This window comes from Cinclus cinclus, chromosome 4 (genome assembly GCF_963662255.1).
Source record: "Cinclus cinclus chromosome 4, bCinCin1.1, whole genome shotgun sequence".
NCBI lineage: Eukaryota > Metazoa > Chordata > Aves > Passeriformes > Cinclidae > Cinclus > Cinclus cinclus.
Genome location: NC_085049.1, coordinates 57,332,915 through 57,355,930, shown reverse-complemented (window position 1 = coordinate 57,355,930; position 23,016 = coordinate 57,332,915). Strand labels below are relative to the sequence as shown.

Genomic DNA, 23,016 nt, shown 5'->3' with positions numbered 1-23,016 from the left:
TGAACACCTGGGTGTGACGCAAGACCCAGGGCCTGGTCTATGAATGTGTTTTTGAAGAAGATGGGAAGGTGTCCTTTATGTCCCTTTCTCTGCTGTGGAAATTGAGACTCAGAGAGGATGTGAGAGCTGTACAAACATGCAGATAATCCCGTGGGTACACAGCTTCCTTCCAGTTCCCACTGTGAGTTTTCCACCACAGTGTGCCAGAACAAGACCATCTGCATACAAAGGCACCATGATTAAGCTGACAGAGATCACTTGCAACACTGCTGTGGCTCAAATGCCTGCTGGACCTCAGACAACACGTGCACAGGCTCAGACAAGGGTGTAGGCAATGGTTTTCCTTCATGTTGCTGAGCCAGGCCCAGGGTGACAGCCCAGGTCTTCCTTGAGGGTCTCTGGGGAGGGACTCTGGGTCTGAACAGCCCTCGTGGCACCATGAGCACTCATCAGGGTGACAGGCAGCCACCCCTAGGAGCTCTCTTAAGGCTTGACTCTGCTGCTGGGCTCCAGCCCCTCCAGCCAAAGTCTTGATACTGTCTAGTTCAACCCAAACATAATGAGCCAGGGCTCAGGTCCCAAACAAGGGCACCTCGTGATTGTCCCGTGCTCCTCCTCTTGAGATCATAGCAGTGTGTTCACAGCCAGGCAGGCTAAGAGTGAAACTGCTTGAAAGTAGCATGCTCTCCCTCCCACCCTTTTTCCTCTACTTCTCTGGGGCTGTGACCATCACTGTCAAGGAGTGAAAATGAACTCCTCCTCCATCACCTCCCACCTCTGGTCTCTGGCTTGTCTCGAGTGAAAGTGCCTATGAATACCTCAGCCTCCTACCACTTTTGTCCATGCTTTTCTATAGCCTACAGGGCTAGGGAATCCCTACTTTTGAACGTTTGGTGTATTCACATGTATATTTGATGTCCACTGTCTTTATCAGGCATGTATATCAGGACACTCCGTAGGGCAGAATTTGCAAGGAAAGAAATGCAGGCATATCATCTGTTCTATAGGTAGGCTTTGTACTTGCTGCCCAGCATTGCTACTCCATTGTGGTACCAGATTCCAGATCTTAAACTCCATTGCTTAAATGCCTCTCCACTTAAACACAGTGATGGAGATTAACCTGAGGGCAGTGTTTAGCCTGTAGCAGCAATATCTCTAGGAATGATGGAGCAGGAGGGAAAAAAGCCTCCCTCACATCAGCCCAAGTTTTCTGTTTTGATACAAAGTAAAGCCTTTTATAGGCTTGTAATGTGAACAAATTCAATAAAAACCTCACTTATACACTGAGCAGTGGTTTCCCACAAGGCCATTTTTATAGACATTTTTCGGAGTAGAACCACAGTTTAAGGGGAAAATAACTGCAGATGTAGAACAACAGCCGAGTTTTGAGAAGCGCACGCATACGATTGGCAGGAAATTCAATGCAAAGGTTATAGTTAAAACAACATTATTTGGAAAGTACCAGAAATAACTTGCAGAGCTTCTAGAGACCTTCACAGTGTATCCTGTCAGAAAGCGAACATTAGTGGCCATCAGGGCATCTCTGCCCTCATCCCTTCACCTCCTGCTGGTTCTGTGCCCTTCCTACTGCTCCACTGCTCCAGAGGGCCGTGGGGATGTGGATGTGCTGAGCCCTCCACTGAGCTCACCCCGGTGGGATGGGCAGTTTGTAAGGCATCCCAGTTAGCCTGGCACTCTGGTCCCAGTGAGAGCCAGCAAAGGGAAGGGATGTCCCCATCCTAATGAATGTGATGAGCTGATGAATTGTGGCGTAGTTCCAAAACGCTTTTGCCCTTCATGCTTCTTTGTGACTGTTCCCCTGTTCACCTTTGCCATTTTGCAGAGACTCTCAGTGGACACGCAACCGAAAATTAACAGCTTCAGCAGCTCTCCTCTAATGAAAAGCAGTGTGAGGGGAGAAAAGTCTTGTGCGTAAGTACATGCCTCAGTCTTGAGTACTTCTAAAACTTATGCTGCCCCTGAAACCAATCTAGACCAAACAACACCTTTAACCAAACCTCCATCATCACACTTTTACCTGCCACTTTAACACTGAACAACAACACTGACTGCAGAGTTTACCCGTTTCAGCCAATGGGACAGGAAGGTAAAGGCAAGAACACCTCACATGTGTTGCTGACAATGTGGTTTTGTTTGGCTTCTCACATTGCAAATGGCACAATTCCTAACAATATCAGTGTGAAGGAGATAAAAACTGCCACATTCTCAGTAGCAAAACATCTTGGGCAATCAAGTTAAAAAATTGTGCTGACAGCAAGCATAATGTACATGTGCCAGGTGGGGTCTGGACACAATACCATTATCATGTCTCTGGAGGAAACCATCCCTTATTTATGCCACACAGTTGTTGCTTCAATACATTTTAAACTGTTTTTCCAAGGAAAATATGCTGAGGGAGTTTGTCTCCATACATCAAGGTTTGGTTGTCTGTAGCTGATCCATTGGATCATTTCCCCTCCCTTCACTGTTCTGAAAGTCAATCAATTCCAGTTGGCCTTGACAAAGAGGTATATCCCTTATTGAGCAAGGGCATCTTGATATGTGCTTGTTTTCCATTGGGACCCTTCATGGGAAGATCTTCAGTGTGGCATTAGTCCTTACTAGATGGCAGAAAATCTGCACAAGGATCTATTGTAGAGAAACACATCTAGAAAAAAAAAACAGTCTCCAGAGAGGTAGCTGATCGCATAAATCCTTGTTTCCAACTGCATCAGTCACCCATCTCTTATAGGGACTGACTACATGTTAAGTTTTCCTCTTCCACTATTTCAGGTACCATAGTGCACAATCATCCTTGTTATGATTTTTATACATTAAAAAAAAAAATGAATTGAAGATTAAAACCCCTGTGCTTTGTGCATTTGCTTTCCCAAAGTGATCTCTGGTCTTAAGGAAGGTGTAGGTTTCTCTAGCCTGAAGGACAAACAGGAAAAATTATGGTTAACATGAATGCTCCATTGCAGCTGCAATGCTGGTGATACCAAGAGCTTACTCGCAGAGAATTTCATTGCTTCAGCTGGGGATTTCTGTGCCAGTGTAAGCCACACTCATTTTCAGAGTTCCTGGGAAAGGTAGTCTGTAGCCTGAAAATCCATGCCATTACATCTCCATCCCAATGGGAGCCTCTAAGGTGCAACATACACAGCCAGCAGTTACCAGAACAGGAGAGCACACAGCCCATCCTCTCCCCTGCTCCTCTTCAGCAGAGGCTGGCTGGTTTTGATTCCCTAGTTGTGCTCCCCAAGCCTGGCCATGGCAAGAGTTTTCAGATGCATTCAAATGACAGCTCTCAAGACTTCTGGTTCTTGCTGTGCATGGTGAAGAAAGAGGTGCTGCACCCCACTACATCTGGCTAAATGAGTGCTTGGTTCTGGATCTACTGCAATGCTTTCCCAGAAATGCCTGTGAGGATTGATTATTGCAGCCTTCTGCAAAATGGCTCTGCCTTCAAACTACTGTTTTGCTCCAACACTATTTCTTTTTGAGGTCTTGTATCTTCTGAGATCCAGTCTTTGGGCTGGGCTTCCTGGACTAAGAACCCATCCTCCTCCTACACCCTTTTCCCAGTACCTGAATCCAAGATCCCTTTGTTGTTAAACTAGGTCCCATCCTCCAGGTTTAGAGAGTCCTCAAACAGGAACTGCCTGGAGACTTGTGATTAATCTCTGGCAACTTCTGGTCAGCAAAACCTTCTTGTCAAACCTGAGCTTGGGCCTTGAGCTGCTCTAGGAGAGAAAGATGAGGAGCACCGAATGTGGTGGCCACTGTACATATAAGAGGAGAGACTCTCATCATCTGGCCTCACACCAGTGGCCATCGTTGTGCAATCCAGACCAGACAGGAAATGCGATGTGCTGCACTTCAGAGAATTCTGTTTCTGTGTGGAAAAGAGAGAGGAGTGTGAGGACACATTTGCAGGTCCATGTCTATCTGTGAACCAGGCAACCATCAGGCTGTGGATTTGCGTTTGTGCATCTGCCTTGGCTTGGGATGTGAAGGCAAAGAAAGTGGCTGTCTGTCTGCAAAGGTGAGGGCGTAGGAAACTTTGGAAGAAGGTGGAAATATTTTTTGCATCTTTCTCTGGCCTGTTGAATGGACAAGCCATGCCAAACAGGCACTGCAGCTACTGCAGGGCAGTAATGCCTGGCTGGAATAGCTAGAAGGCTCAGGTCAGAGTGGGTGGATCTTCCTTCCGTGGAGTGAATGGGGTGTTTGGTTGGGTAGCGAGGCAGTGGGACGGGTGTTCTTGTGGTGTCACACCATCTGTACGTGTGAGGGTGCGCCTCAAACTTGTTCACACACAGCACTGACCTGGTTCTACTCCCACTGCAACACAGCATGGATCCTCTAAAACTGGGGCCACAATGTCTGATTTCATGCAGGTGTTGCTCAGGTCAGTAACTCCAGCTATTTTTCACAAAGTTGTTCATGGCATTTCTGCTGTAGACAGGCTCCTGTCCACAGTTTCCAAGTGATCTGTAAACTTGTGCAGACCCTGAGACAAATATGAGTGATCCATTTGAGTGTCTAAAAAAGGAAGCTATGGGTCTTGCCAGTATCCCAAGAGGTCCTTTTTGCTCTCCCTTTTGCCTCCCAGCAATGGTTTGAAACTGGGTGCAGAATGTCTGAGCAGTGCTAACACCTGACCCCTCTAGCCTGGTTTCTGAAATTAGTGCTTTATCAGCAGGAAATAACATGTGGTTTGGGTTTGGGTTTTTTTTTTTTTTTTTTTTTTTACATTCTTGGCCTTACTAGCCTTTTCGATACTTTGGGGCCTTGTCTCAGTCTGACAAGGCGAGCAAGCAGCAGCTTCCCTTGCACAGGTGAGAGGGAGAAGACAGAGAGAGACCATGAATATATGAAAGAAACAGCTTTGGAGCAGAACTGCTGGGCTGTAGGCGCCTCTTCTCTCATGGACATGCGCTGAGCCGGGATATCTGCCTTCATCACTCTCCTTTTTCCCCCTCACCCTTCCCCTCTCTGTCTGACATTCAGCACCTGCTGCCATCCAACCTCACGACTCCAGGGACTCCGTTCGTCCGGACGGCTCGGTGCCTGGAGCTGGAAGGTAAAGGGAATAATGCCAGCTCTCTCTCACATGGGGGTGGCTGATCTGAAAGCATCTTAGAGTTTCAATCTGACAAACTGCATCTCGCTGTTAGGAAGGGTTGAGAACATATTTATCTCTCTGTCTGTCCACAATCCTCTCAAATCATACCCCACATCTCACAACCACGCTGCCCGCTTTCTCTCTTTCTCTCCTCTGTCTGCTAATATGTTGTCATCATGTTTTTCTTCCTCTGAACCTAATCTTTTATCACAACGGGAATTGGTATTAAGCTCATGTCAGCCCTTTATAAACCCTCCCTTCATACTCCTCTGGCAGTCCCAGCAAGGTCCAGTGGCGTTTCCATCTTGTTTTCCTCAGGTCTGCCTGAGAGCCAGGGTTGATGAGAGGTGAGGGCAGTTCCTTCTCCTGTGGGCAAAGGGACATCTCAAGGTAGGGGTGTCCGGGTAGATGGGGAGAGAGAGAGAGGCTTGGGTGAGAAGACTGTAAGACCAGCCTAATATGGAACATGACTGTACAGGCTTTGTAAGACAAGGATTCTCCCTGAGTGCCTGGGCTGGATGAGGGCTGCTGCTGAGTTTCCTAATTACAAAGCCCAAATTTTCTGATACACCTAAAATCATGAATCCTTCCAAGGCAGAGCAAGGGTCTACTTGGAGGGGATGATGCCTAATTTGTGCACTATTCTGTGGTATTTTTTGATATGGTAAAGCCCTGAATTTCTAGAACCTGGTAAGCACTTTCTTCTCCCTGATTCCCCCACCTGTCCTAAACATGCTATTAAAAATCTGTCTCCTAAGCCATGAGCTCTGCAACTAAGTTCTGTCAGTTGCATCCAGGGACCCTCTTACTCAGCAAGCACCTAGTTATTTCAGCCCTAGGGTTTACCAAAAAAAGAAGCTCTTCAAAGCAGAAGCTGTTCGCAGCCAAGGCAGCACTCTCTACCTGAGTCAGCAGGCAGCCTGAGACAACACGCACAGTCTGCTGTGCGCTCACTCACACGTTTTCAGAAAACATGATTCCTGAGAATAGCCTCTGTGCTGCCGTGTGAACAGCTTTACTGCTGAGAAAAGCACTAAGGCAGGAGAACAGAGAGGTGATGAGGGAAATGTGCAGACTCCGGAGTGGAAGGGATATGAGTTTCTGAGCCTAGAAGACTGGCACTGCATCCTAGGACAGTGGATGCCTCCTGTGTGATGACATCTCGACATCTTCATAAATTCCATTGCTGAGCTGTGTTGTGGGGGTGTTTTCTCTCTTTCAGCGTGTCACCAGTACTGATGAAGCCCTCACTGCTGCTTCTGTCTCACCTCTGCCTGTTCAGCCTCACGCCTCCCTCGTGGGCATCAGACTTGGCACAAGGTAAGAAGCTATTCCATTCACCTGTGCCAGCTGGGTGAGATGGGAGGGGAGTGAGCCAGGACAATATGGGAACCACAGTATGTTGCTATGCAATGTTTGTATTGTAACATACAGGTGGAGGAGGTTGCAATATTACAGGTCTCTGAAGAGCATATCGGCCTCCAAGGATATAGAGAAATGAATGCCACTGCCTTTCTTACTTAGTTGCCCAGCAGAGGAGTCAGTCAGTAGTTTGGGAAGGGGCAGTACTGGCCGGAGTGATGATTAAAACCAAGCATTTCTGCTAACTGAGCCATATTGCTGTCCATCTCTTCTCTGCTGGCAGGCGCCTCCAGCCTCACTTGTTGGTATGACTCACGAGCAGCTCTCTTCTGCAATTGGGACCCGGGCAGGGACCTGGCTAAAGCACCATGCCAGCTGGAGATTTTATCAAAGAAAGGCTTTTGTGACAGGTGGGTGACTGGAGAGACTGAGGAAAAACAATGCCACTTTACAAAAATGTAAGTTTCCCCTTCCCAGGCCAGGTGTAGTGGAGTCACAGAGCTGAGGTGTTTTATCAGGTGTTTTTATGAGCTCTGTCTCTATCTCCACGTGGGCTGAGATGCTGGCAGCCGCTGCTCAGTGTTTGCCATCTGACAGTCCCAAACTGTCTAGCACAACCCATCTTCCAGCTCCATGGCTCTATCTGAACTTCACTTTTCAAAAAATCCCTCTTCCTTGACAGATGCCCTCAGGACTGACAGGCATTTTCAATGGAAAATGAGGGTGTATAGAGATGGGGCTGGAGAGTGATGGAATTGAAGTTATACAGAGGCCATTTGACAATTGCCAGGATGAGCTGAGGTGTTGCATCCTGAGTAACAATGAATGAAGGAAAATACTGTCCCTCTTCTCACCCCTGGCTCTTTCATCTCTTCCAGTTTATGATGTTTTCTTCTCCCATATGCCTCCCAGCAGAGGGGAAGAGTTTGGCCAGTACTCAGTGGGGGCTGGCTGAGTCTCTGTCATCTCCAAATAGGACATTTGCAGCCAAGAGGCTTACCAGCCAACCCCAGGACTGCCTGGGTGCCTGTCATAAGGAGAGGCTCAGTGTGATTCTGTCATTGGGTGGGTTGCTTGTCACTGTCATAGAGACACCTCCAACTGGGTTAGATTGACAAATATGTCTTGGAGCTGGTGCATGGATCTAGCAAGCTAAAACACTTATGTTATTCCATGAGTGTGAATCAGAGACTGTGGCTGGATGTGGAACTGTGCCATTCTTTCACTGGGGCTCCAGGAAGAAAACCCTCCCCACTGTCTGTGAGTCCCAGGCCTGATCTGACCTTAGAACTGGGACAGGCACCTCAATCTGAACAGACACTGCCCCAGCTGCAGCCCCACAGATGTTCTCCATCCTGCCACACCCCGTGCCATATCTCAGCTGGGGCTCCCCAGCCACCCTTGTCAGGGCAGAAGAGAGGTTTTGGTGTAGTGCTGCCACTTGTGATGTACTGTCCTGGCTGACTGAGACGTGACCTTGCTCAGAAGGTACATGTCACCAAGTAGCTGAGATCCTGCAGGACTCTCAGTGTCTGGAAGAACTATAAATCCTAGAGGGGCTGAAACAGGCACCTATCTGCCAGAGCCATGCTGCTGTAGGTGAGTTTGAGCTCTGTATGCCCTCTGATATCAACAGGAAGCAGAGAAGATAGGAAGAGGGTTTTGTGAAATCTTTGAAACTGGAAATCTGCTGTTATATTTGCCTTGAAATCACTGGGGTGCATTGACTTCCATATGCCAGCACATGAAATTTGTCTGAGAGATACAATAGGGAGACAAAGTAGGATTAAATCTTTGCTGTATCCTGATCAGCAAATACAGTAGGATGTAAAATGCTTTGAAAGCCCTTTAGTGTCATATAATATTTGACTAACTACAAAACTATAACTTCCCAGCTTACAGGAGTTGTATCCCTCACCTGAAAAACACAAGAAGCACTGCAATTTACTTGAGGCAGAGGATATGACAGGATTGAGGAGATGCAACAAAACCTTCAACCAAAATGTTAATGTGAGTGATTCATCTGGGATGTCCTGGCTAACAACAAAGTGGAAAGGATTTATATATGCATTTTGGATGTATAAACAGTGTAGGAGCGTAACATCTAGGAGTAGTGTAAAAAGCCCAAACCTAGGAAAAAAAGCCCATTTTCCTCGAAAAATATTGATACCATTTTCCAGATCATTAGCTACTCTGAAGTGTGGTTAGATGTGCCTGATGGAAGATGCAGCAGCAACACATAATTGGAGCTAATGGTGATGCAAATCTTCTAACTCTTATTCTTTATTTAAATCAGTCTTATTTCAAATCCATTATGTGCTTCCTTCAGTCACATCCAGAGGCACTGCAGTCTCCATGTTTTCAGAAAACACCCACCCAAATTTGAGATAATATTTTTATTGGTAAAGTCACAGCCAGTCCTAACGACAGACAAGTTTTCGTACATTTGCATATCACGTGCAAAGACAAATTGCAGGGTTGGTATATAGCTCCAAAATCTTTTCTTTCTAATCAAGCTAATTTCTCTGTTGCTTATTCAGTACTGCATGATGTATGTGGCCCTTCAGCAACACTGCATTTCAAGTGTCATGTTTAATACTAATGCAGTTTCAGTCTTACCAGGGAACATAAAATGTTCTGGTAAAAATAAAATTTCTCAGTAAATTTCACTCATAGAGAGTAACTTTTTTTTCCCTGCTTAGTCAGCACATACAGGAATTCCAAGAAACTAGTGTATCACAATATATTGTGCCCTTCCTGCCCCAAACAAAAAAATCCGACCACATGAAATACAAATTTTTGGTTACTCACTAACCACTGAGATTTATGCCCTTCTGCTACAAATACCTTCCATATTTATTGTCAAGTATGCCTAATCATTTTATGCAAGGGCAGTGCTTAGAAGCTGAATGCTTATTCATGAGGTTTCATTGTCACTAATGGTTAATTTTCCTTGCAGAATCAGTGCTTCACCATTTCAGACCGTCTTAACTTTTCTGTCCGTTGCCACATTGGAGAGAAAAAAATCAAAATACCTGTGCAAATAAAAGACTTCAGTCCATTTGAAAATAGTGAGTACTCATCTGCCTTCTGGTCTCTGAAACTCCTCCAAGAGAGGATTGCTAATTTTTCTTCCTCCTCCACTCCTATGCAACACCCACAGCTGATTTTAGACCTTTGTCTTTTGCTTGTCCCCTGCTACAATGAGCACAATTTTGTCTCCTGCCACTTGCTCCTCTGTCATGGAGTGTCATGCCAGCCACATCCTGTCCTGTCCCATATCTGGCTTCAAACAGATAGTGATAGCTCAGCTGCCCTCAAGAAAAATGTGTGCTGCAAGAAAGATGGAAAGTCTTGCTGCTCTTCCTCTGCCCCTCTCTAGTTATGCACTTCCACCCTTGTCCAGGACAGCTTTGGCATGTCTTAGTCTTTGCTGAAAGGATTCAGCTCACTAATCCAGAAGAAAAACATCTGTTTGGGACATTGTTTTGCTGGCTGTGTGAGTTTACCTGTCTCAAGGAGATGTCCTGCTTCTGAGGGGCTTGATGTGCAGTCCTGTTGTGGACAGAGTATGGGGATATAAGCCCTGCTTCTTCTTTCTGTCCAGTAAAGCTGAGGCCTCCAGGAAACCTTCAGCTGGCTAACATCACTGAAAACACCTCCAACCTAACATGGAGCCTGAATATTTCCTCCCACTATTTGGATGGGAGGCGGGAGTACCAAGTGCGGTACCGACACGTGAGTCAGTCCTGGGAGGTGAGTACAGAGGGGGAAACTGGAACATGTCACCATACGAGTCCTGGGTGAATCCTGATCTTATTTATGTTCCCCAAGACTTCTCCTGGGTCTCCTCTCAGGATGTAACCAGCTTTGGTGAAGCTGGAGAGATGATGACTGCCCCCACTCTTTTATCTATGTCACCTGCTGCCAGTGTTTGGTGATGATAAGGAGGCAGATGGGGATCCTATTTTACTTAGTGCTGTCACAAAAAAATTCAGGCAGTTTCAGGACAGACCTGAACGGGATGAGAAAAGCAAAGCAAAGAATAATTTTCTTTCAGGGTGAACATGCCATGCATGAGGTATAAGGACTTGAGACAGGTCTCCAAGAGCCTTGGAGAAGATGGGTTACATGAGGCTGTAAACCAGGGTGTTGATGATATTCTAAATTTGCCCCACTCCCAGGAAGCTGCAAACTTTCCCATTGAACAGGACCAGATGTGGGTAAATTTTGAGGGACTCTCACCCAACTCGAAATACGAGGCAGCTGTCCGTGCAAGGCCAAGTGCCAGAAGCAATTACAAAGGCGTGTGGAGTGACTGGAGCAAGCCAGTCCTGTGGAGGACACACGCTGACCATAAGGGTAAGTCAGGTAGTCCGACCTCCAGGGGAAAACAGGGACTCAGGGCAAACAAGGTAGAATGGCCAAAACTGAGTGAGAAGTTGAAGAAGGGAGAACTGTGTTGACCAAAGAGTAATAGAAAGGTTGAAAACTGTCCCTCCTGATTAGTGAGATCACCTCAGCATCACAGCTTAAGGGCAAAGACCCCTTCATACCAGCAGAGCCCATCTGACTTCCAGAAGCCAGGCAAAATCTACAAGGTATAAATCAGGGATTGTTTCCCCAGAGGAGTAAGGTCAGATGTCTAACCAGCAGAATCTGTGGCCAGGATTGGCATTTTCCCAAATGCTAATGTTACCTGGGAACACTCTCCCAGCTTCCTAAAATGCCAAGTTCAGTGGAAATATTGATCAGTGAAATGCAGTGAAACAGTTCTCTGCTGAAGAACACCCGAGCATGGGAAGAAAAGTCTCATGGAAACTGGGAGAAACTTACTGTAGTACATGTATGATAAAACCCTTTCACAAAAGGTCTGCTGAGGTTTGCATCAATCACTGTATGAACTTCCAGCCTTGGAAGATAGTGCCCTTCAGTGAGTCAGTGGCTGTGGCCTCTGTCATTTCTTTTCCAAGAAAATTAGCAGGTAGAGTTTATTCCTTCTCACGTTGCCCCCATCCTGCCTCTGTTCAACCCCTCCCTGTTGTTCCTGGTGTTGGCATAAACAGAGGAGCTATGTTTAGAAAGGGCACTGTGTTGCTGTGGCGATCAAATTTTGACAGTGTGTGATGTCAGTGAATAGGATACAGCCGCAACCAGTTGCCATAGCAACCAAGACCCAAAGATAACCAGGGTACCAGAGGCAGAGGAGACAAAGTGATCTGAGTAGCAACTCAAGGACAGGGAAAGAAAGAATGTGCTAAAAATGTCTCCTCTGTCTTTTATTTTTCTCTGTTCTCTCCTAACTGCTCCAGAGATTCTCTGCATGACCAGAACAAGGGACACGAGGGATGGGAGGAGATGAGGGGCAGGCAGAGGAAACAGGCACCAGAATAACAAGACCAAGCAAAGGTGCACTGGGAAGATAAGTGTGAAAGGGACAGATTAAGGAATGTTTGAGATGATGCCAAACAAGCCTGAGGAGTGCTGGCAGCCCTGCCAATGTGGGAACACAATCTCTTTGACCTAACCCTACAATCCAAGTACAAAATACGGTGTGAAGTTGTAACCTTCCTAGCCTCCTAATGCTTCCCTACACCTCTCCACAGAAAGAAGCCAGCCCCTTGATCCCTAATCCACTCCAACCCTAACCTCTTGCCTTCTCAGAGACCTGTAAACCCCATGACTCCCTCTCCCCCACTGACCATTAATGCTGTTTCAAGCCTCCAGCCCTACTTTAGCTGGTTTTAGGAGTCCCTGCTTTCCTTGGCAATGAAGCAGACAGGATGGTAGACACTTGAACTAGCAGACTGTGCCACCTCATCTGTGGCAACCCCTAGCTGTGGTGCTGTTATGACCAGGAAATTTAAGGTGTTCAGCACAAATTATTTGTTAAGTTTAGACTCTGAAACCCTTATCAGCTCAAAGGCATCCTACACAACACAGCAGAACTCACATATACTCTGACCTGTATATTATAATTCTAGATAATATTATAATATTATATAAAAGGCCCACTTTGATCACCTTGAACAGCCATGAAGGGACTGCAGCTTTTACTTATAGAATCCTGGTTAGATTTTAACAACCATTTCCTCATTCTTTCTCATCTTGCAGGAACATCCCAGCCAGTCCTTCCAGTTCTGATAGTGAGCACTTTGGTCTTTGTGATCATTGGCACTGCCTTCCTCATTAACCTACGGACCCTGAAATGGTAATTGAGAATTAAGTTTCCATGTCTGTTCCTCTCCTGTATCTTGTGTGTATTCTCAAAACTCAGATTGTTTTTCACTTGGTGCTTCTCAGGATAGAGATGGCTTTAAGCCAATCAATTTCTGGTTTATTGCCCAACCCTCTGAGGCTGATATTTGCCTGTGGAGAAATAACACCACCCAAGATGATGGGGTTTCACCACCACTGTCATATTGTGCCATGCTCCTGTGGCCTGTTGCCATGCCCTGGTGCCATGCCCTGGCTGAATTTATAGCAGCTGCCTCAGCACATCTGTTGCCCAGGGGTTAGAGTGGTGTTTCCTGGCAGGGATGCATCAAAATTTCCTCTTTGAAAAAAGGTCACTGGGTTGAGAACTCTCCCTGTAACAAGAACCAAGTAAGCCTGGTTACCACTACCTTCTCATTTAAACATTCCAGCAAGAGGTCAGGCAGGATGAGGTGACATTGGGACTGCAGGTAAAACTCCTGAGTGAGGGTACAGTTCTTGTTCCACCTTGTTCTGTGCAGTCCTCACACTGATAAAACCTATATGATGCTTCAAGACCTCTTTGCCAGTGTTTATACCCAGACACTGCTTTTATTAAGGATTGAAAGGGTCTCACAAGGTTACTCGACACAGTAATAGGAGAAGTGACCTCTCAGCTTGGCAAGGTTAGAAACAGTCACAGGTTTTCTCATGCCAGGTCAGGGGTAAAGAAGCAGGGTGATGATATTCGTGGCAGGGAGCGGGGACAAACATTCTCAGGGATGAAGGTGCAGAGGCTGGATGGTTTCTCTGTAAGGAAAGGCAGAACCAAGCTGAAAGAAGATGGATACTGAGAAAGTCACTGGTCACTCTTTTACCCTGAGTCATAACACAAAGTTGAGGAAGTGCTAGATGTACAGCACAGAGGGAGTTAGAAAGGCCTCCTTTCTCCACAAAGTATAATTAACCTAGGGGAATTGAGTGCAGAATAATGCTGAGGTAAGATGCAAGGAAGGATTAGACATGCATGTATAAAAATAGCATCTGCAATGATGTAAGGTAGTTTATATGCAAGATCTAGCAAGTTCTGATGCTTCAGAGAGTACACCAATTGCCTCCAGAGGTCAGGAGGGTTTTTCCTTGCATCATCCTATACCAAAGCTTCAGCACATGGATGACAAGGTGATCCAACCACTCTGAGAAACTGAGGAACAGATTAGACCACTTTATGCTGCTTCAGGACGACAACACACTGGTTCCAGGGAAGAAGAGGCCTCTGCAAGGCATACTCACTCAGATGGCTTGCGCAGCCTGTGTACCCCAGCTGTGCCATGCAGCATCCTGCTAGGAGGGCAGAGAACTGAAGGCAGAGCTTTCCCAGTGATGGCCCTGCTCAGGCCACATGGTCCTGAGACATTGTGGTGACAGCAAAACAAAGAAGGGGCAGCTCACAGCAGCAAGAGCTTGGAGACAAGGGAAGCCTGCTTAGCTTGTCATCAGGACAGGGGCTCAAGGGGGCAGGTGGAGAGGGTTAAGGTGACCAAAACCACTAAAACCGGGGATTGTCCTTCTCCAGGAAAAGGCTGAGGGAAATGTATTTTCCAGTGCTGAGTTTATCAGTCTCATCTCTGTACATCTCATGGCTCAGTTGGTGCCTCTCACACCACTCAAGAGCAAGGACAGCCCTCAAGCTCAACCTCATTTTACCTCTCCCCACACCAGCTCAGTACCTGTGAATTGCAGTGCACTCTTTCACCCCCATCACAGTGACAGTAATCAGGATCAGACCCTGCTTCATTTGTCACTCTCATTCTCTTCCCTCAAGGTTTAAGAAGATCCTGAAGATTCACATCCCAGACCCCGAGAAGTTTTTTCCTCCGCTTGTTTCGGTTCACGGAGGTGACATTCAGGTATTGGACTGGGGACGGGACCATAGCAGGGAGAAACGAGGGAAAGGAGCATCCAGCTGCACACGCCCAGGACAGATAGACCTACACGTGCACACATGATATATGTGCCTGTAGCACCAGCTGCTGGGTTCTCTGCTTAAGTTCTGCTGAGGCATCTCTAATCACAGAATAGAGAAATGGCAAACCACACAAAACACAGCACCCTGCTCCCATAATCAGCAGTCTGAGAGACAACAAGGGACCTGCAGGAGGGAACTTGGCCTCTCAAGATTCCCTTCCCTCCCACTTCAGTGCCTCCCTTCCTGCCCTTGGCTGCCCAGCTCTTCCCTAGAACTCCCACTGTGAGCTTCTCCTCTGCTCCTGATGTGAATTGCCTTCACACTGGATAGCACTTCACTATTCCTTGCATTCTTGTCTGCTTCCCTTCCTTTCCCACTCCACTATTCCCCTTCCCCTAGGCTGTCTGTGTGTATGGGCAGCTGCAAGGAGACAATTACCATTCTGCGCAGCATTAAAGGGAGCATCAGATGCGAGACGTGGGAGGTGATCCCAAGGGGCTTCTTGCTTTAAGAAGGATGGAAACAAACTGCAGAGGGTTCAGAAACAGCAAAGCTTTGGAAAAACCAAGGTGTAAAAAGGCTTAGAAAGCTTATACTAGAGGGAAAGAGTGCAGAGTAGGGGAACGGGGTTGTGCAGCAGGCACTCAAGACACTTTATCAGTGCAGAAAGAACTTGAAAAATTTGCTTTATAAGACATAAAGGCAATGGATTTGGGTGTCATCAAAACCAGTTTATTTTTAAGGATAATGATGCACTGCAGGATGTTGTTCATGATGAATATGAAAATTAGGCACAAGGGGCCTGGAAGAGCACTTTAGACAAGAAATCTGCATATGGCCATATGGATATATCAGAAGCTTGTTCAGCACCAAAGAATAGATTGCATGAGATTGCTTTCATGCTTTGCTTCATCTTATGGTTTTGTAAGGGGTTTTCCTACCTATTTTATTACCCTTTGTTTCACTTTAATTCTCCATCTTAAATTCCCTGCTCCAGAAATCTCAAAACATAGATCAAGGTCCCCTGTTAATTTTAAAGTGGCAGGATGACATACTCTGAAAATCCTGCAGATGAAACATCATGAATGGGAATTTCCCTCCCCACCACCTCTGGTAACCCTTGCTTGGACAGAGAAGAGGTCACTTGATTGCTGTGGCCAGTCAGCAGAGGAAACCTTTGGTTTCTCTCTGAGTGCTTTACTTTGGTAGTCATAGTGTCTCTCTCTTGTGTTTCCTCCCCACCAGAAATGGCTCTCCTCCCCATTCTCCACATCTTCCTTGTGCGTGAACAGCACAATCCCAGAGATCTCCATGCTTGAGGTGATGCAGAAGAATGACCAGGAATCCCGGTTTCTACTTTCCAAGGGAACCCTGACTCCCGATCCTCCCACAGAAACCAGTGTGCACTCTGGATCCAGCTGCTTCACCAACCAAGGTTACTTCTTCTTCCACCTTTCCAACTCTTTTGAGATCGAGCCCTGCCAGGTCTACTTCACCTACGAGCCTTTCACCCAGGAGGGCAGTGGCAGCAAGGATGGTGAGTGTTACCAGGCTCTCCCCTCCCCAGACCTCTGCATGCTGGCAGAGGACATGAATGTGTTGCCCAGCAACTTCTTTCACTGTATTGAGGCAACCCAGGGCTTCCCAAAGATCTCCTTCCTGGAAGAGACAGCAGGTGAAGCCCGCCAGGCTATGGCTATTCCTGGGGCTCTCCATTCAAATGAAGGTACCTCACCAACACCAGTTCTGGAACAGGATGAGAAGGTGATGGACCAAACAGTTCCACAACCTGCTGAGGCCGTGTGCCAGCTGGACACTGACTTTCCTGACCCACTGGACCTAGAGGACAGTGATAGTGTCAGTGTAATGGAGGGGAGTGGGAAGGGGAGCCCTTCCACTGATCCCTGCACACCAGCAGCAAACGCCACTTCTTCCTGCTCCCAGCCTCCACCTCTAAGGCAAAAACAGGATGAGGATCTATGCCACATAGCCTTCTCCAGCCAGGTGCCAAACACTGGTGCCTACCTTTCCCTGAGGGATCTCCAAAGCCAGTACAGCCATTGCTCTGTCTAAGGTCTGCCTGGAGGAGACCCACAGGTTGGGAAAGGCCACCTCTGCAGGGAAGGCTAGATGGACAGTTTCTCTCCTCAGGACATGAATATAACTTCAGCATCAATCCCATCAGGACTGCTAGCTAATGAGGCTGGAAAACACAGCCCAACAAGGACTTACTTGCCTTGATGACCAAATCTGTTTTTCTGTTAATACTGACCCTGATGGCATAGAAATGCCTCACACTTCTCAAGTGACATGCCAAACCTCACCAACATGTTTTTCCCTTCCCAGCTCCCAGTAGGAGACTGTGCCAGAACTTCTACGCGCTGCATTTTGGTGTAAAATAGCACTCAGCTTTGAGGCTGAGCAGGCATATGATCCATTTGCCTCATACTGGCCTAAAAATCTCTGATGGGATGGAGAAATGCCTGAAGATGTGGATGGATATGAGATTTTGTACAGGGGACAATAGCACTGCCAATCAGTGCTGGGGTGGATGATGAAATGGGTGAAGACATCTCCTCCTGATTGACCAAAGGTGTGATTTTTTTTTTTCTATGATGTCCCCACTTAAGGTCTTAATTAGAGATTACATTCTAAGCTACTCAGTCCAGCTTTAGACTTTAGAGTCTAGACACTAGAGTTTCTAAGGTCGGCTCAGAGCCACAACTGCGTCAGCTGTCTAAGTAGTGCAGTGTAAAAAAGAAATCCCCATTATTTGGCTTAAAATACTGGGGAAATCCCCTCCCTCTCTTTCTTTCCTCCAGCTCTGATGGTGGCAGTGAAAAGAACTCACACAGTTTCCCATACTTGCTACAATATTTTTCATGAAATCGAAAGCCTTTCTGCCCTGCTGGCAAGCTACAGTTATTTGACTATGATAAGCTGATTGCTGAATAGTTCATCCCACATCCTGTATAAGTGGAAAACATCATAGCAATGCTGCCCATTCCTTCCACTGCTCAAGAGAAACCATTGCCTAACTAGCAGCAAAGATGTGGTGAATGACCCCAAAAAACTAACCCACAAATCAACACCTTTACTGAAAAGAAAACCTCAATCCACTTGCAAAGAATGGGGATAGTACAGACTTTTGTTTTTCTTCTTCCTCTACATGCCCTGATCTGGGTTAAGAAAAAGCCATAGAAGAATAGTGGTAAGGCAATGGAAGATCCCTGCATTCACCATTTGTAACATCTGTCCATTTGCTTGTGGTATTTCTGGACTTTTCAGCAGTGGGAAAATGCCAGCCATGTGCTAAGAGTCCTTCTTATCTCTTTAAAACTCTTCTAAGAGAATTTATACCAAAAAGCCCAGGATATTGAACTTGTTAGTTCTTCTGTCACAGCTGTGAGTGTCAACTAGAACTAATTCTTTCCTGTCTCTGTCTGTCCAAGCGTTGGGATTCCTGCTCCTACACTGTCACCTGGCCTTGCAGTATGCATCCTGAAAGTCATTATGAGACCCAGGTGCAGGGTCACCCACTGGCTTGGATTTCACCACAAAAGAGCCCCCTTGTAGGTGAGAGGGCTTTGGGAACTATTCCTCTCATCTTACCAGTTCCTTCATCACCTGTCTCAAGAAATGGACTGCTCCATTGTGTCCAAGAGAAAACAGGAGAAGAAGACCCCACAGCTTCCCAGATAAGGAAGCATAAGGCTTTCCCAGCTGTTTCATGTACTTTGAGAATCTTCCCAGATGGACTTTGGAAAGAGACACTGACTTCTTTGCCTCTGATGGGCAGTTTGCTATCTTACATGGGCCAAGGATACAAGCTTCACTGTCCCCATGTAGACTTTCTTAAGCTTTTCTATTTTTCTTCATAGAATCATTAAGGTTGGAAAAAGACCTTCAAGATTATATGGTCCAAATTTTTACTGAATACTACCATGCCCACTAAACTATATTGCAAAAGTGCCACATCTACTTTTTCTGAACACTTCCAAAGATGGTCAGTCCACCACTTCCCTGGGGAGCCTACTCTGATGTTTAACCACTCTTTCAGTGAAGAAGTCGTTCTCTGGACATGCTCCAACACCTCAATGTCCTTCTTGTATTGTGCCTCCCAAAACTGCATACAGGATTTGAGGTGTGGCCTCACCAGTGCTGTGTACCAGGGGATGATCCCTTTCCCAGCCCTCCTGGACACACTATTCCTGGTACAAGACAGGATGTCACTGGCCTTCTTGGCTACCTGGACACACACTGGCTCAGGTTCAGCCACTGTCTACCAGCACCCTCAGATCCTTTCCCACTGGACAGCTTTTCAGCCACTCTTCCCCCTGTCTGCAGCACTGCATGGTGCTGTTGTGACTCTGTTGCCAACAGGACCTGGCACCTCGTTGAACCTCATACTACTGCCCTTGGCTACTCAATCCAACCTGGCCAGACCCCTCTGCAGAGTCTTCCTACCCTGCAGCAGATCAACACTTCTGCCCAGCTTGGTGTCATCTGCAAACTGACTAAAGGGGAGCCCTTGATCCCCCTCATCTAGGTTATCAACAGATGCTAAACAGATCTGGCCCCTATACTGAGCCTTGTGGAACACCACTGGTGACTGGCTACCAAATGGATTTAACTCCAACCACCAGAACTCTTTGGGCTTGGCCATCCAGCCAGTGTTTTACCCAGCAAAGAGTACACACATCCACACCATGGGCTGCCAGTTTCTCCAGGACAATGCTGTGGTAGATAGTGTAAAATGTTTTACTAAAGGTTAGGTGGACAACATCCACAGCCTTTTCCTCATCCACTAAGTGGTCACCCTGTCACAGAAGGAGATCAGGCTGGTCAAGCAGGACCAGCCTTTCCTACGCCCATGCTGGCTGAGCTTGATCCCTTTGTTGGGATCACCACCTACCATGTGATGGTGCTCAAGGTTACCTGTGTCAAGACCTTCTGTGGCACCAAGGTCAGGCTGACAGGGCTGTAGTTCCCCAGATCCTCCTTCCAGCCCTTTTTTAGATGGGTGTCACACTGGCTAACCTCCAGTGACTTGGGACCTCCCTGGCTAGCCAGGACTGTTGGTAGATGATGGAAAGTGGCTTGGCGAGCTCTTCTGCTAAGTTTTGTCAGTGTTGCTGGGTGGATCCCATCCAGCCCCCACAGACGTGGGAGTGTCTAAGAGGCACAGCTGGTCACTATTTCCTCCTGGATTATAAGGGGGTTATTCAGCTCCTGTCCCTGTCCAGCTCCCTGTACCCTGGGGACATCTGGTCTTTCTGTTAGAGACTGAGGCAAAGAAGGCATTAAGTAACTCAGCCTCATCCTTGATGTCTATGTTCCTCTTCCAAGTCAAATAAAGGATGGAGATTCTCCTTGACCCTCTTTTTGTTATTAATGCCTTTGTTATTTTTGATGATGGCAGCTAGATTGAGTTCTAGCTGGACTTTCTCCTTTCTAATTTCCTCTCTGCATGACCAAACTATATATCTGTACTCTTACTGAGTACACCTTGCTGCTGAGTACATAAAAAAACCAGGTTTGCTTCCTTGTAAATAGACAAAATATTAAGTAATCTACAGTGTTTTTTCTGTCCTTTTGGCTGAGGGGAAATGATTAACAACTTTTCTAAACAAGGAACAAGGTAAAGTTTTGCTCAGACTAATACACCTTTATCTCTCCTTCCGACTCCCTGCCCCAAGGGACCCAGACACATAAAAAATAAAGCAGAGTTAGAGGTGATCCTGTTGCAAGCTCCTGAGGACTGTCCTGCTGGCTCAGTATTTTTCCAACCCCCCCCCCCCCCCCCCCCCCCACACACACACACTTTTTTTGTGAAATGTTGACAGCTTTGGAGCTGGCAAGCTGCTAGCACTGCTTTTTCAGCCATGCTGGGTGTGAATGTGTGACACACTGCGGCAGGAAGTGCTCAGCATCAGATCTGGCGATAACCGGACCTTTCTTCCAGGAAGGCAAATCATGTGGTCTTGTATGTGAGTAACACAGGTTGTGAATGCCAGAGTCATAACACTCTGGGCACCTTTGGCTGCTGGGTTCCCAAGAGCCCTTTGGAAATGTCACAGGGGGAGCAGTCAGTCCTGTCTCGAGCCCATGAGAACGCGCTGTGTGGTTCGCAAACCCACAGAAGCACGCTACAACCATCTGTTCCAGAGGCAGACCAAAGCTCAACAACAGCCCTGTGTGGAAAATATTGGTGTGGAAAATATCAAGCTAAAAGCCACAGGCATGAGTCCTCTCTTTATCGTAAGTCTAGAGACAGCAAAGATAGCTGTCACATCTCTCATGTCCTTTCCAAGATACCTTGTTCATAAATAGATATCACTCTCAGCCTCCTCCCACATCTCTTCCTTTTTTTTTTTTTTTTACCATGGAGAAACAGGAAGCAAGGGGTACTTGCAGTAAAATAATTCCTCTGAAGTCAGATCTGATCAAGGGCTGGATCCTTGGTTGATTCAAAAGCCTGTGGTGATAGATGTGGTATGCTTGCTTAGATAGATCAGATTGAGATTTTACATTTTTTGTTCTGCTGAAAAACACGAGAATGAAGATTCTTCTTTCCAGGAAAATTTAATTCAAAAAAGTAAGGTCTTTGACACTGAGAAATACCCTCAGATGGGTTCTGACCCACTGTGGCAAGCCCCTCATAGTTCAAACTCAGAAAAGCTATATATGAATACCTAAGTGCCTAAAGATGCACCTTGTCTCTCATTATCTGTGGAAATTCTGCTACAAAGTAACTTTTAAAAGTGAAATCAAGTCTCAAATCTCTTGAGCGGTTCTGAAAGCATTCACAGTCAAACACTACAGCTTTCTATATAAATGTAATATTTATCTACTAGAATCCACCATGAGGCAACTACAGCAATGGCTTTTGGTCTTCATGCACTCCCAGATTAAACCTGGCCCAACAGCAGAGACAAAAAATATCTATCCCTGCCCAACTGCCAAAATGAGCCCAAGTAAGCCCTGGCCCAAATGAATTCAACCCCAAGTCAATGTCACTGGCTGGAGCTCAGCCCTGGGTCAGGAGTCACCCATTTATTGACAGAAAAACTCTGTTTACTCTGCTGTAGCTGCAGTGTCTCTGCTTTCTGTGAAAAACAAAGGGGCACATACAGACCTGCAGGACTGTAAGCAGAAGGTTGTGTAGGAAAAGTAGCTGAAGAGGACCTGGGGCTGGAAGAAAAGCCAGTGCTGTAGGGAGGTGTGACTGGTGGTGCAGCTGAGTGTGGAGAGCCCCGTGTCAGGAGACCGGGCAGCAAACAAGAGGGAGTTTCTGAGGCTGGCACTGAGAGGCACTCTGCTTTGCTTCCATCTGCATGAACGCTGTGGTAACCAGACCGGCTCTCTACTGCTGTCTTCCCTCCTTCCAGCCATCTACCCCTGCCAGGCAGCATCTGCTCCATCCCTGTGCTGGGGTGCACACAGGGATGGGACCAAGGAGGGTGGCTAAGAAACACAGCAGTTGCTCAGCAACTCCCTGTCCCCCGAGGCGGACAACGTAAGAGATCTGCACCAGTCTCCTGGATTGCTCTTCTCTGCACAGCTGAACGTCCTCCTACCCTGACTTTTTCTGGACTTCCCCTGCTTAGCCTGCAGATCTCCCACTTCAAGCCTCCAAACTCTCCATTTAAGAAAAGAAAAAAAAGCCGTCGTGCGGGGTGCGCCGACCCGCTGCAGCAGGATGGTGCAGGACAAAGGCCGAGCTGAAGGGACATGGCATCAGGTTATTGATCACTGAGGAGACCTTGAGCTGGGTAAATAGATGTCCTGCTTCCTCCCCCACTCCCTGCAGGTGTGAGCTGGGGTGTGGGCCAGGTCTCACAGGCAGCAGCAGGCTTTAGAGGTAGGTCTGCAACTCTGGGGGAAACCCCAGCGTCTGCCATCAAATCTACTAACAAAGAGGTTCTTCTGCTGCTTCCTGCCCTCCCTCCCCTGCCCCTCCATCTATGGCTGTGTGCTTATGCCTGCTGCTTCTGGAGGGATGCTGTGGTAGCTCTCCTGTAGTACCTAACGTGGCTCCTGGGGGAGGAGATCCTTCCCAGGGGTTGCATAGAAAAGTGCCCCACGAGGAGCAAGGGAGGGCAGTCTGTGCTGGGCTTGTTTGTACCACCTCCCTCTCTGGAAGGGTGTGTTAGAGCAAGAGGATGTGTGACTGCTTGTCCAAGTGGGGATGTTCACCAGGCTGAGTTTAATGTTCTGGAGTGAGCGACCTGGTGCTTGCATTCTGCAAATGTGTTTCCATGTTGCAAGGCAGCTTGGAAGGCTTGAGGCTCTGTGACTGGGGGGAGGAAGCTGAAAATCTCACTCACCCTTATCAAGTGATGCCCAGTGGAACCCA

The 23,016-nt window shown here is 47.0% G+C and overlaps 1 protein-coding gene across 1 annotated transcript; it reads left to right on the top strand.

The window, feature by feature from the left end:
* The first annotated feature begins 6,369 nt into the window (after positions 1–6,369).
* Positions 6,370–16,730, top strand: IL2RB (interleukin 2 receptor subunit beta). Its single transcript, XM_062491310.1, has 9 exons — positions 6,370–6,451; positions 6,777–6,903; positions 8,389–8,503; positions 9,453–9,564; positions 10,101–10,249; positions 10,678–10,855; positions 12,608–12,704; positions 14,514–14,598; positions 15,903–16,730. The coding sequence occupies exons 1-9, from the start codon at positions 6,370–6,372 to the stop codon at positions 16,728–16,730; spliced, it is 1,773 nt and encodes a 590-aa protein (XP_062347294.1).
* Positions 16,731–23,016: the final 6,286 nt, after the last annotated feature.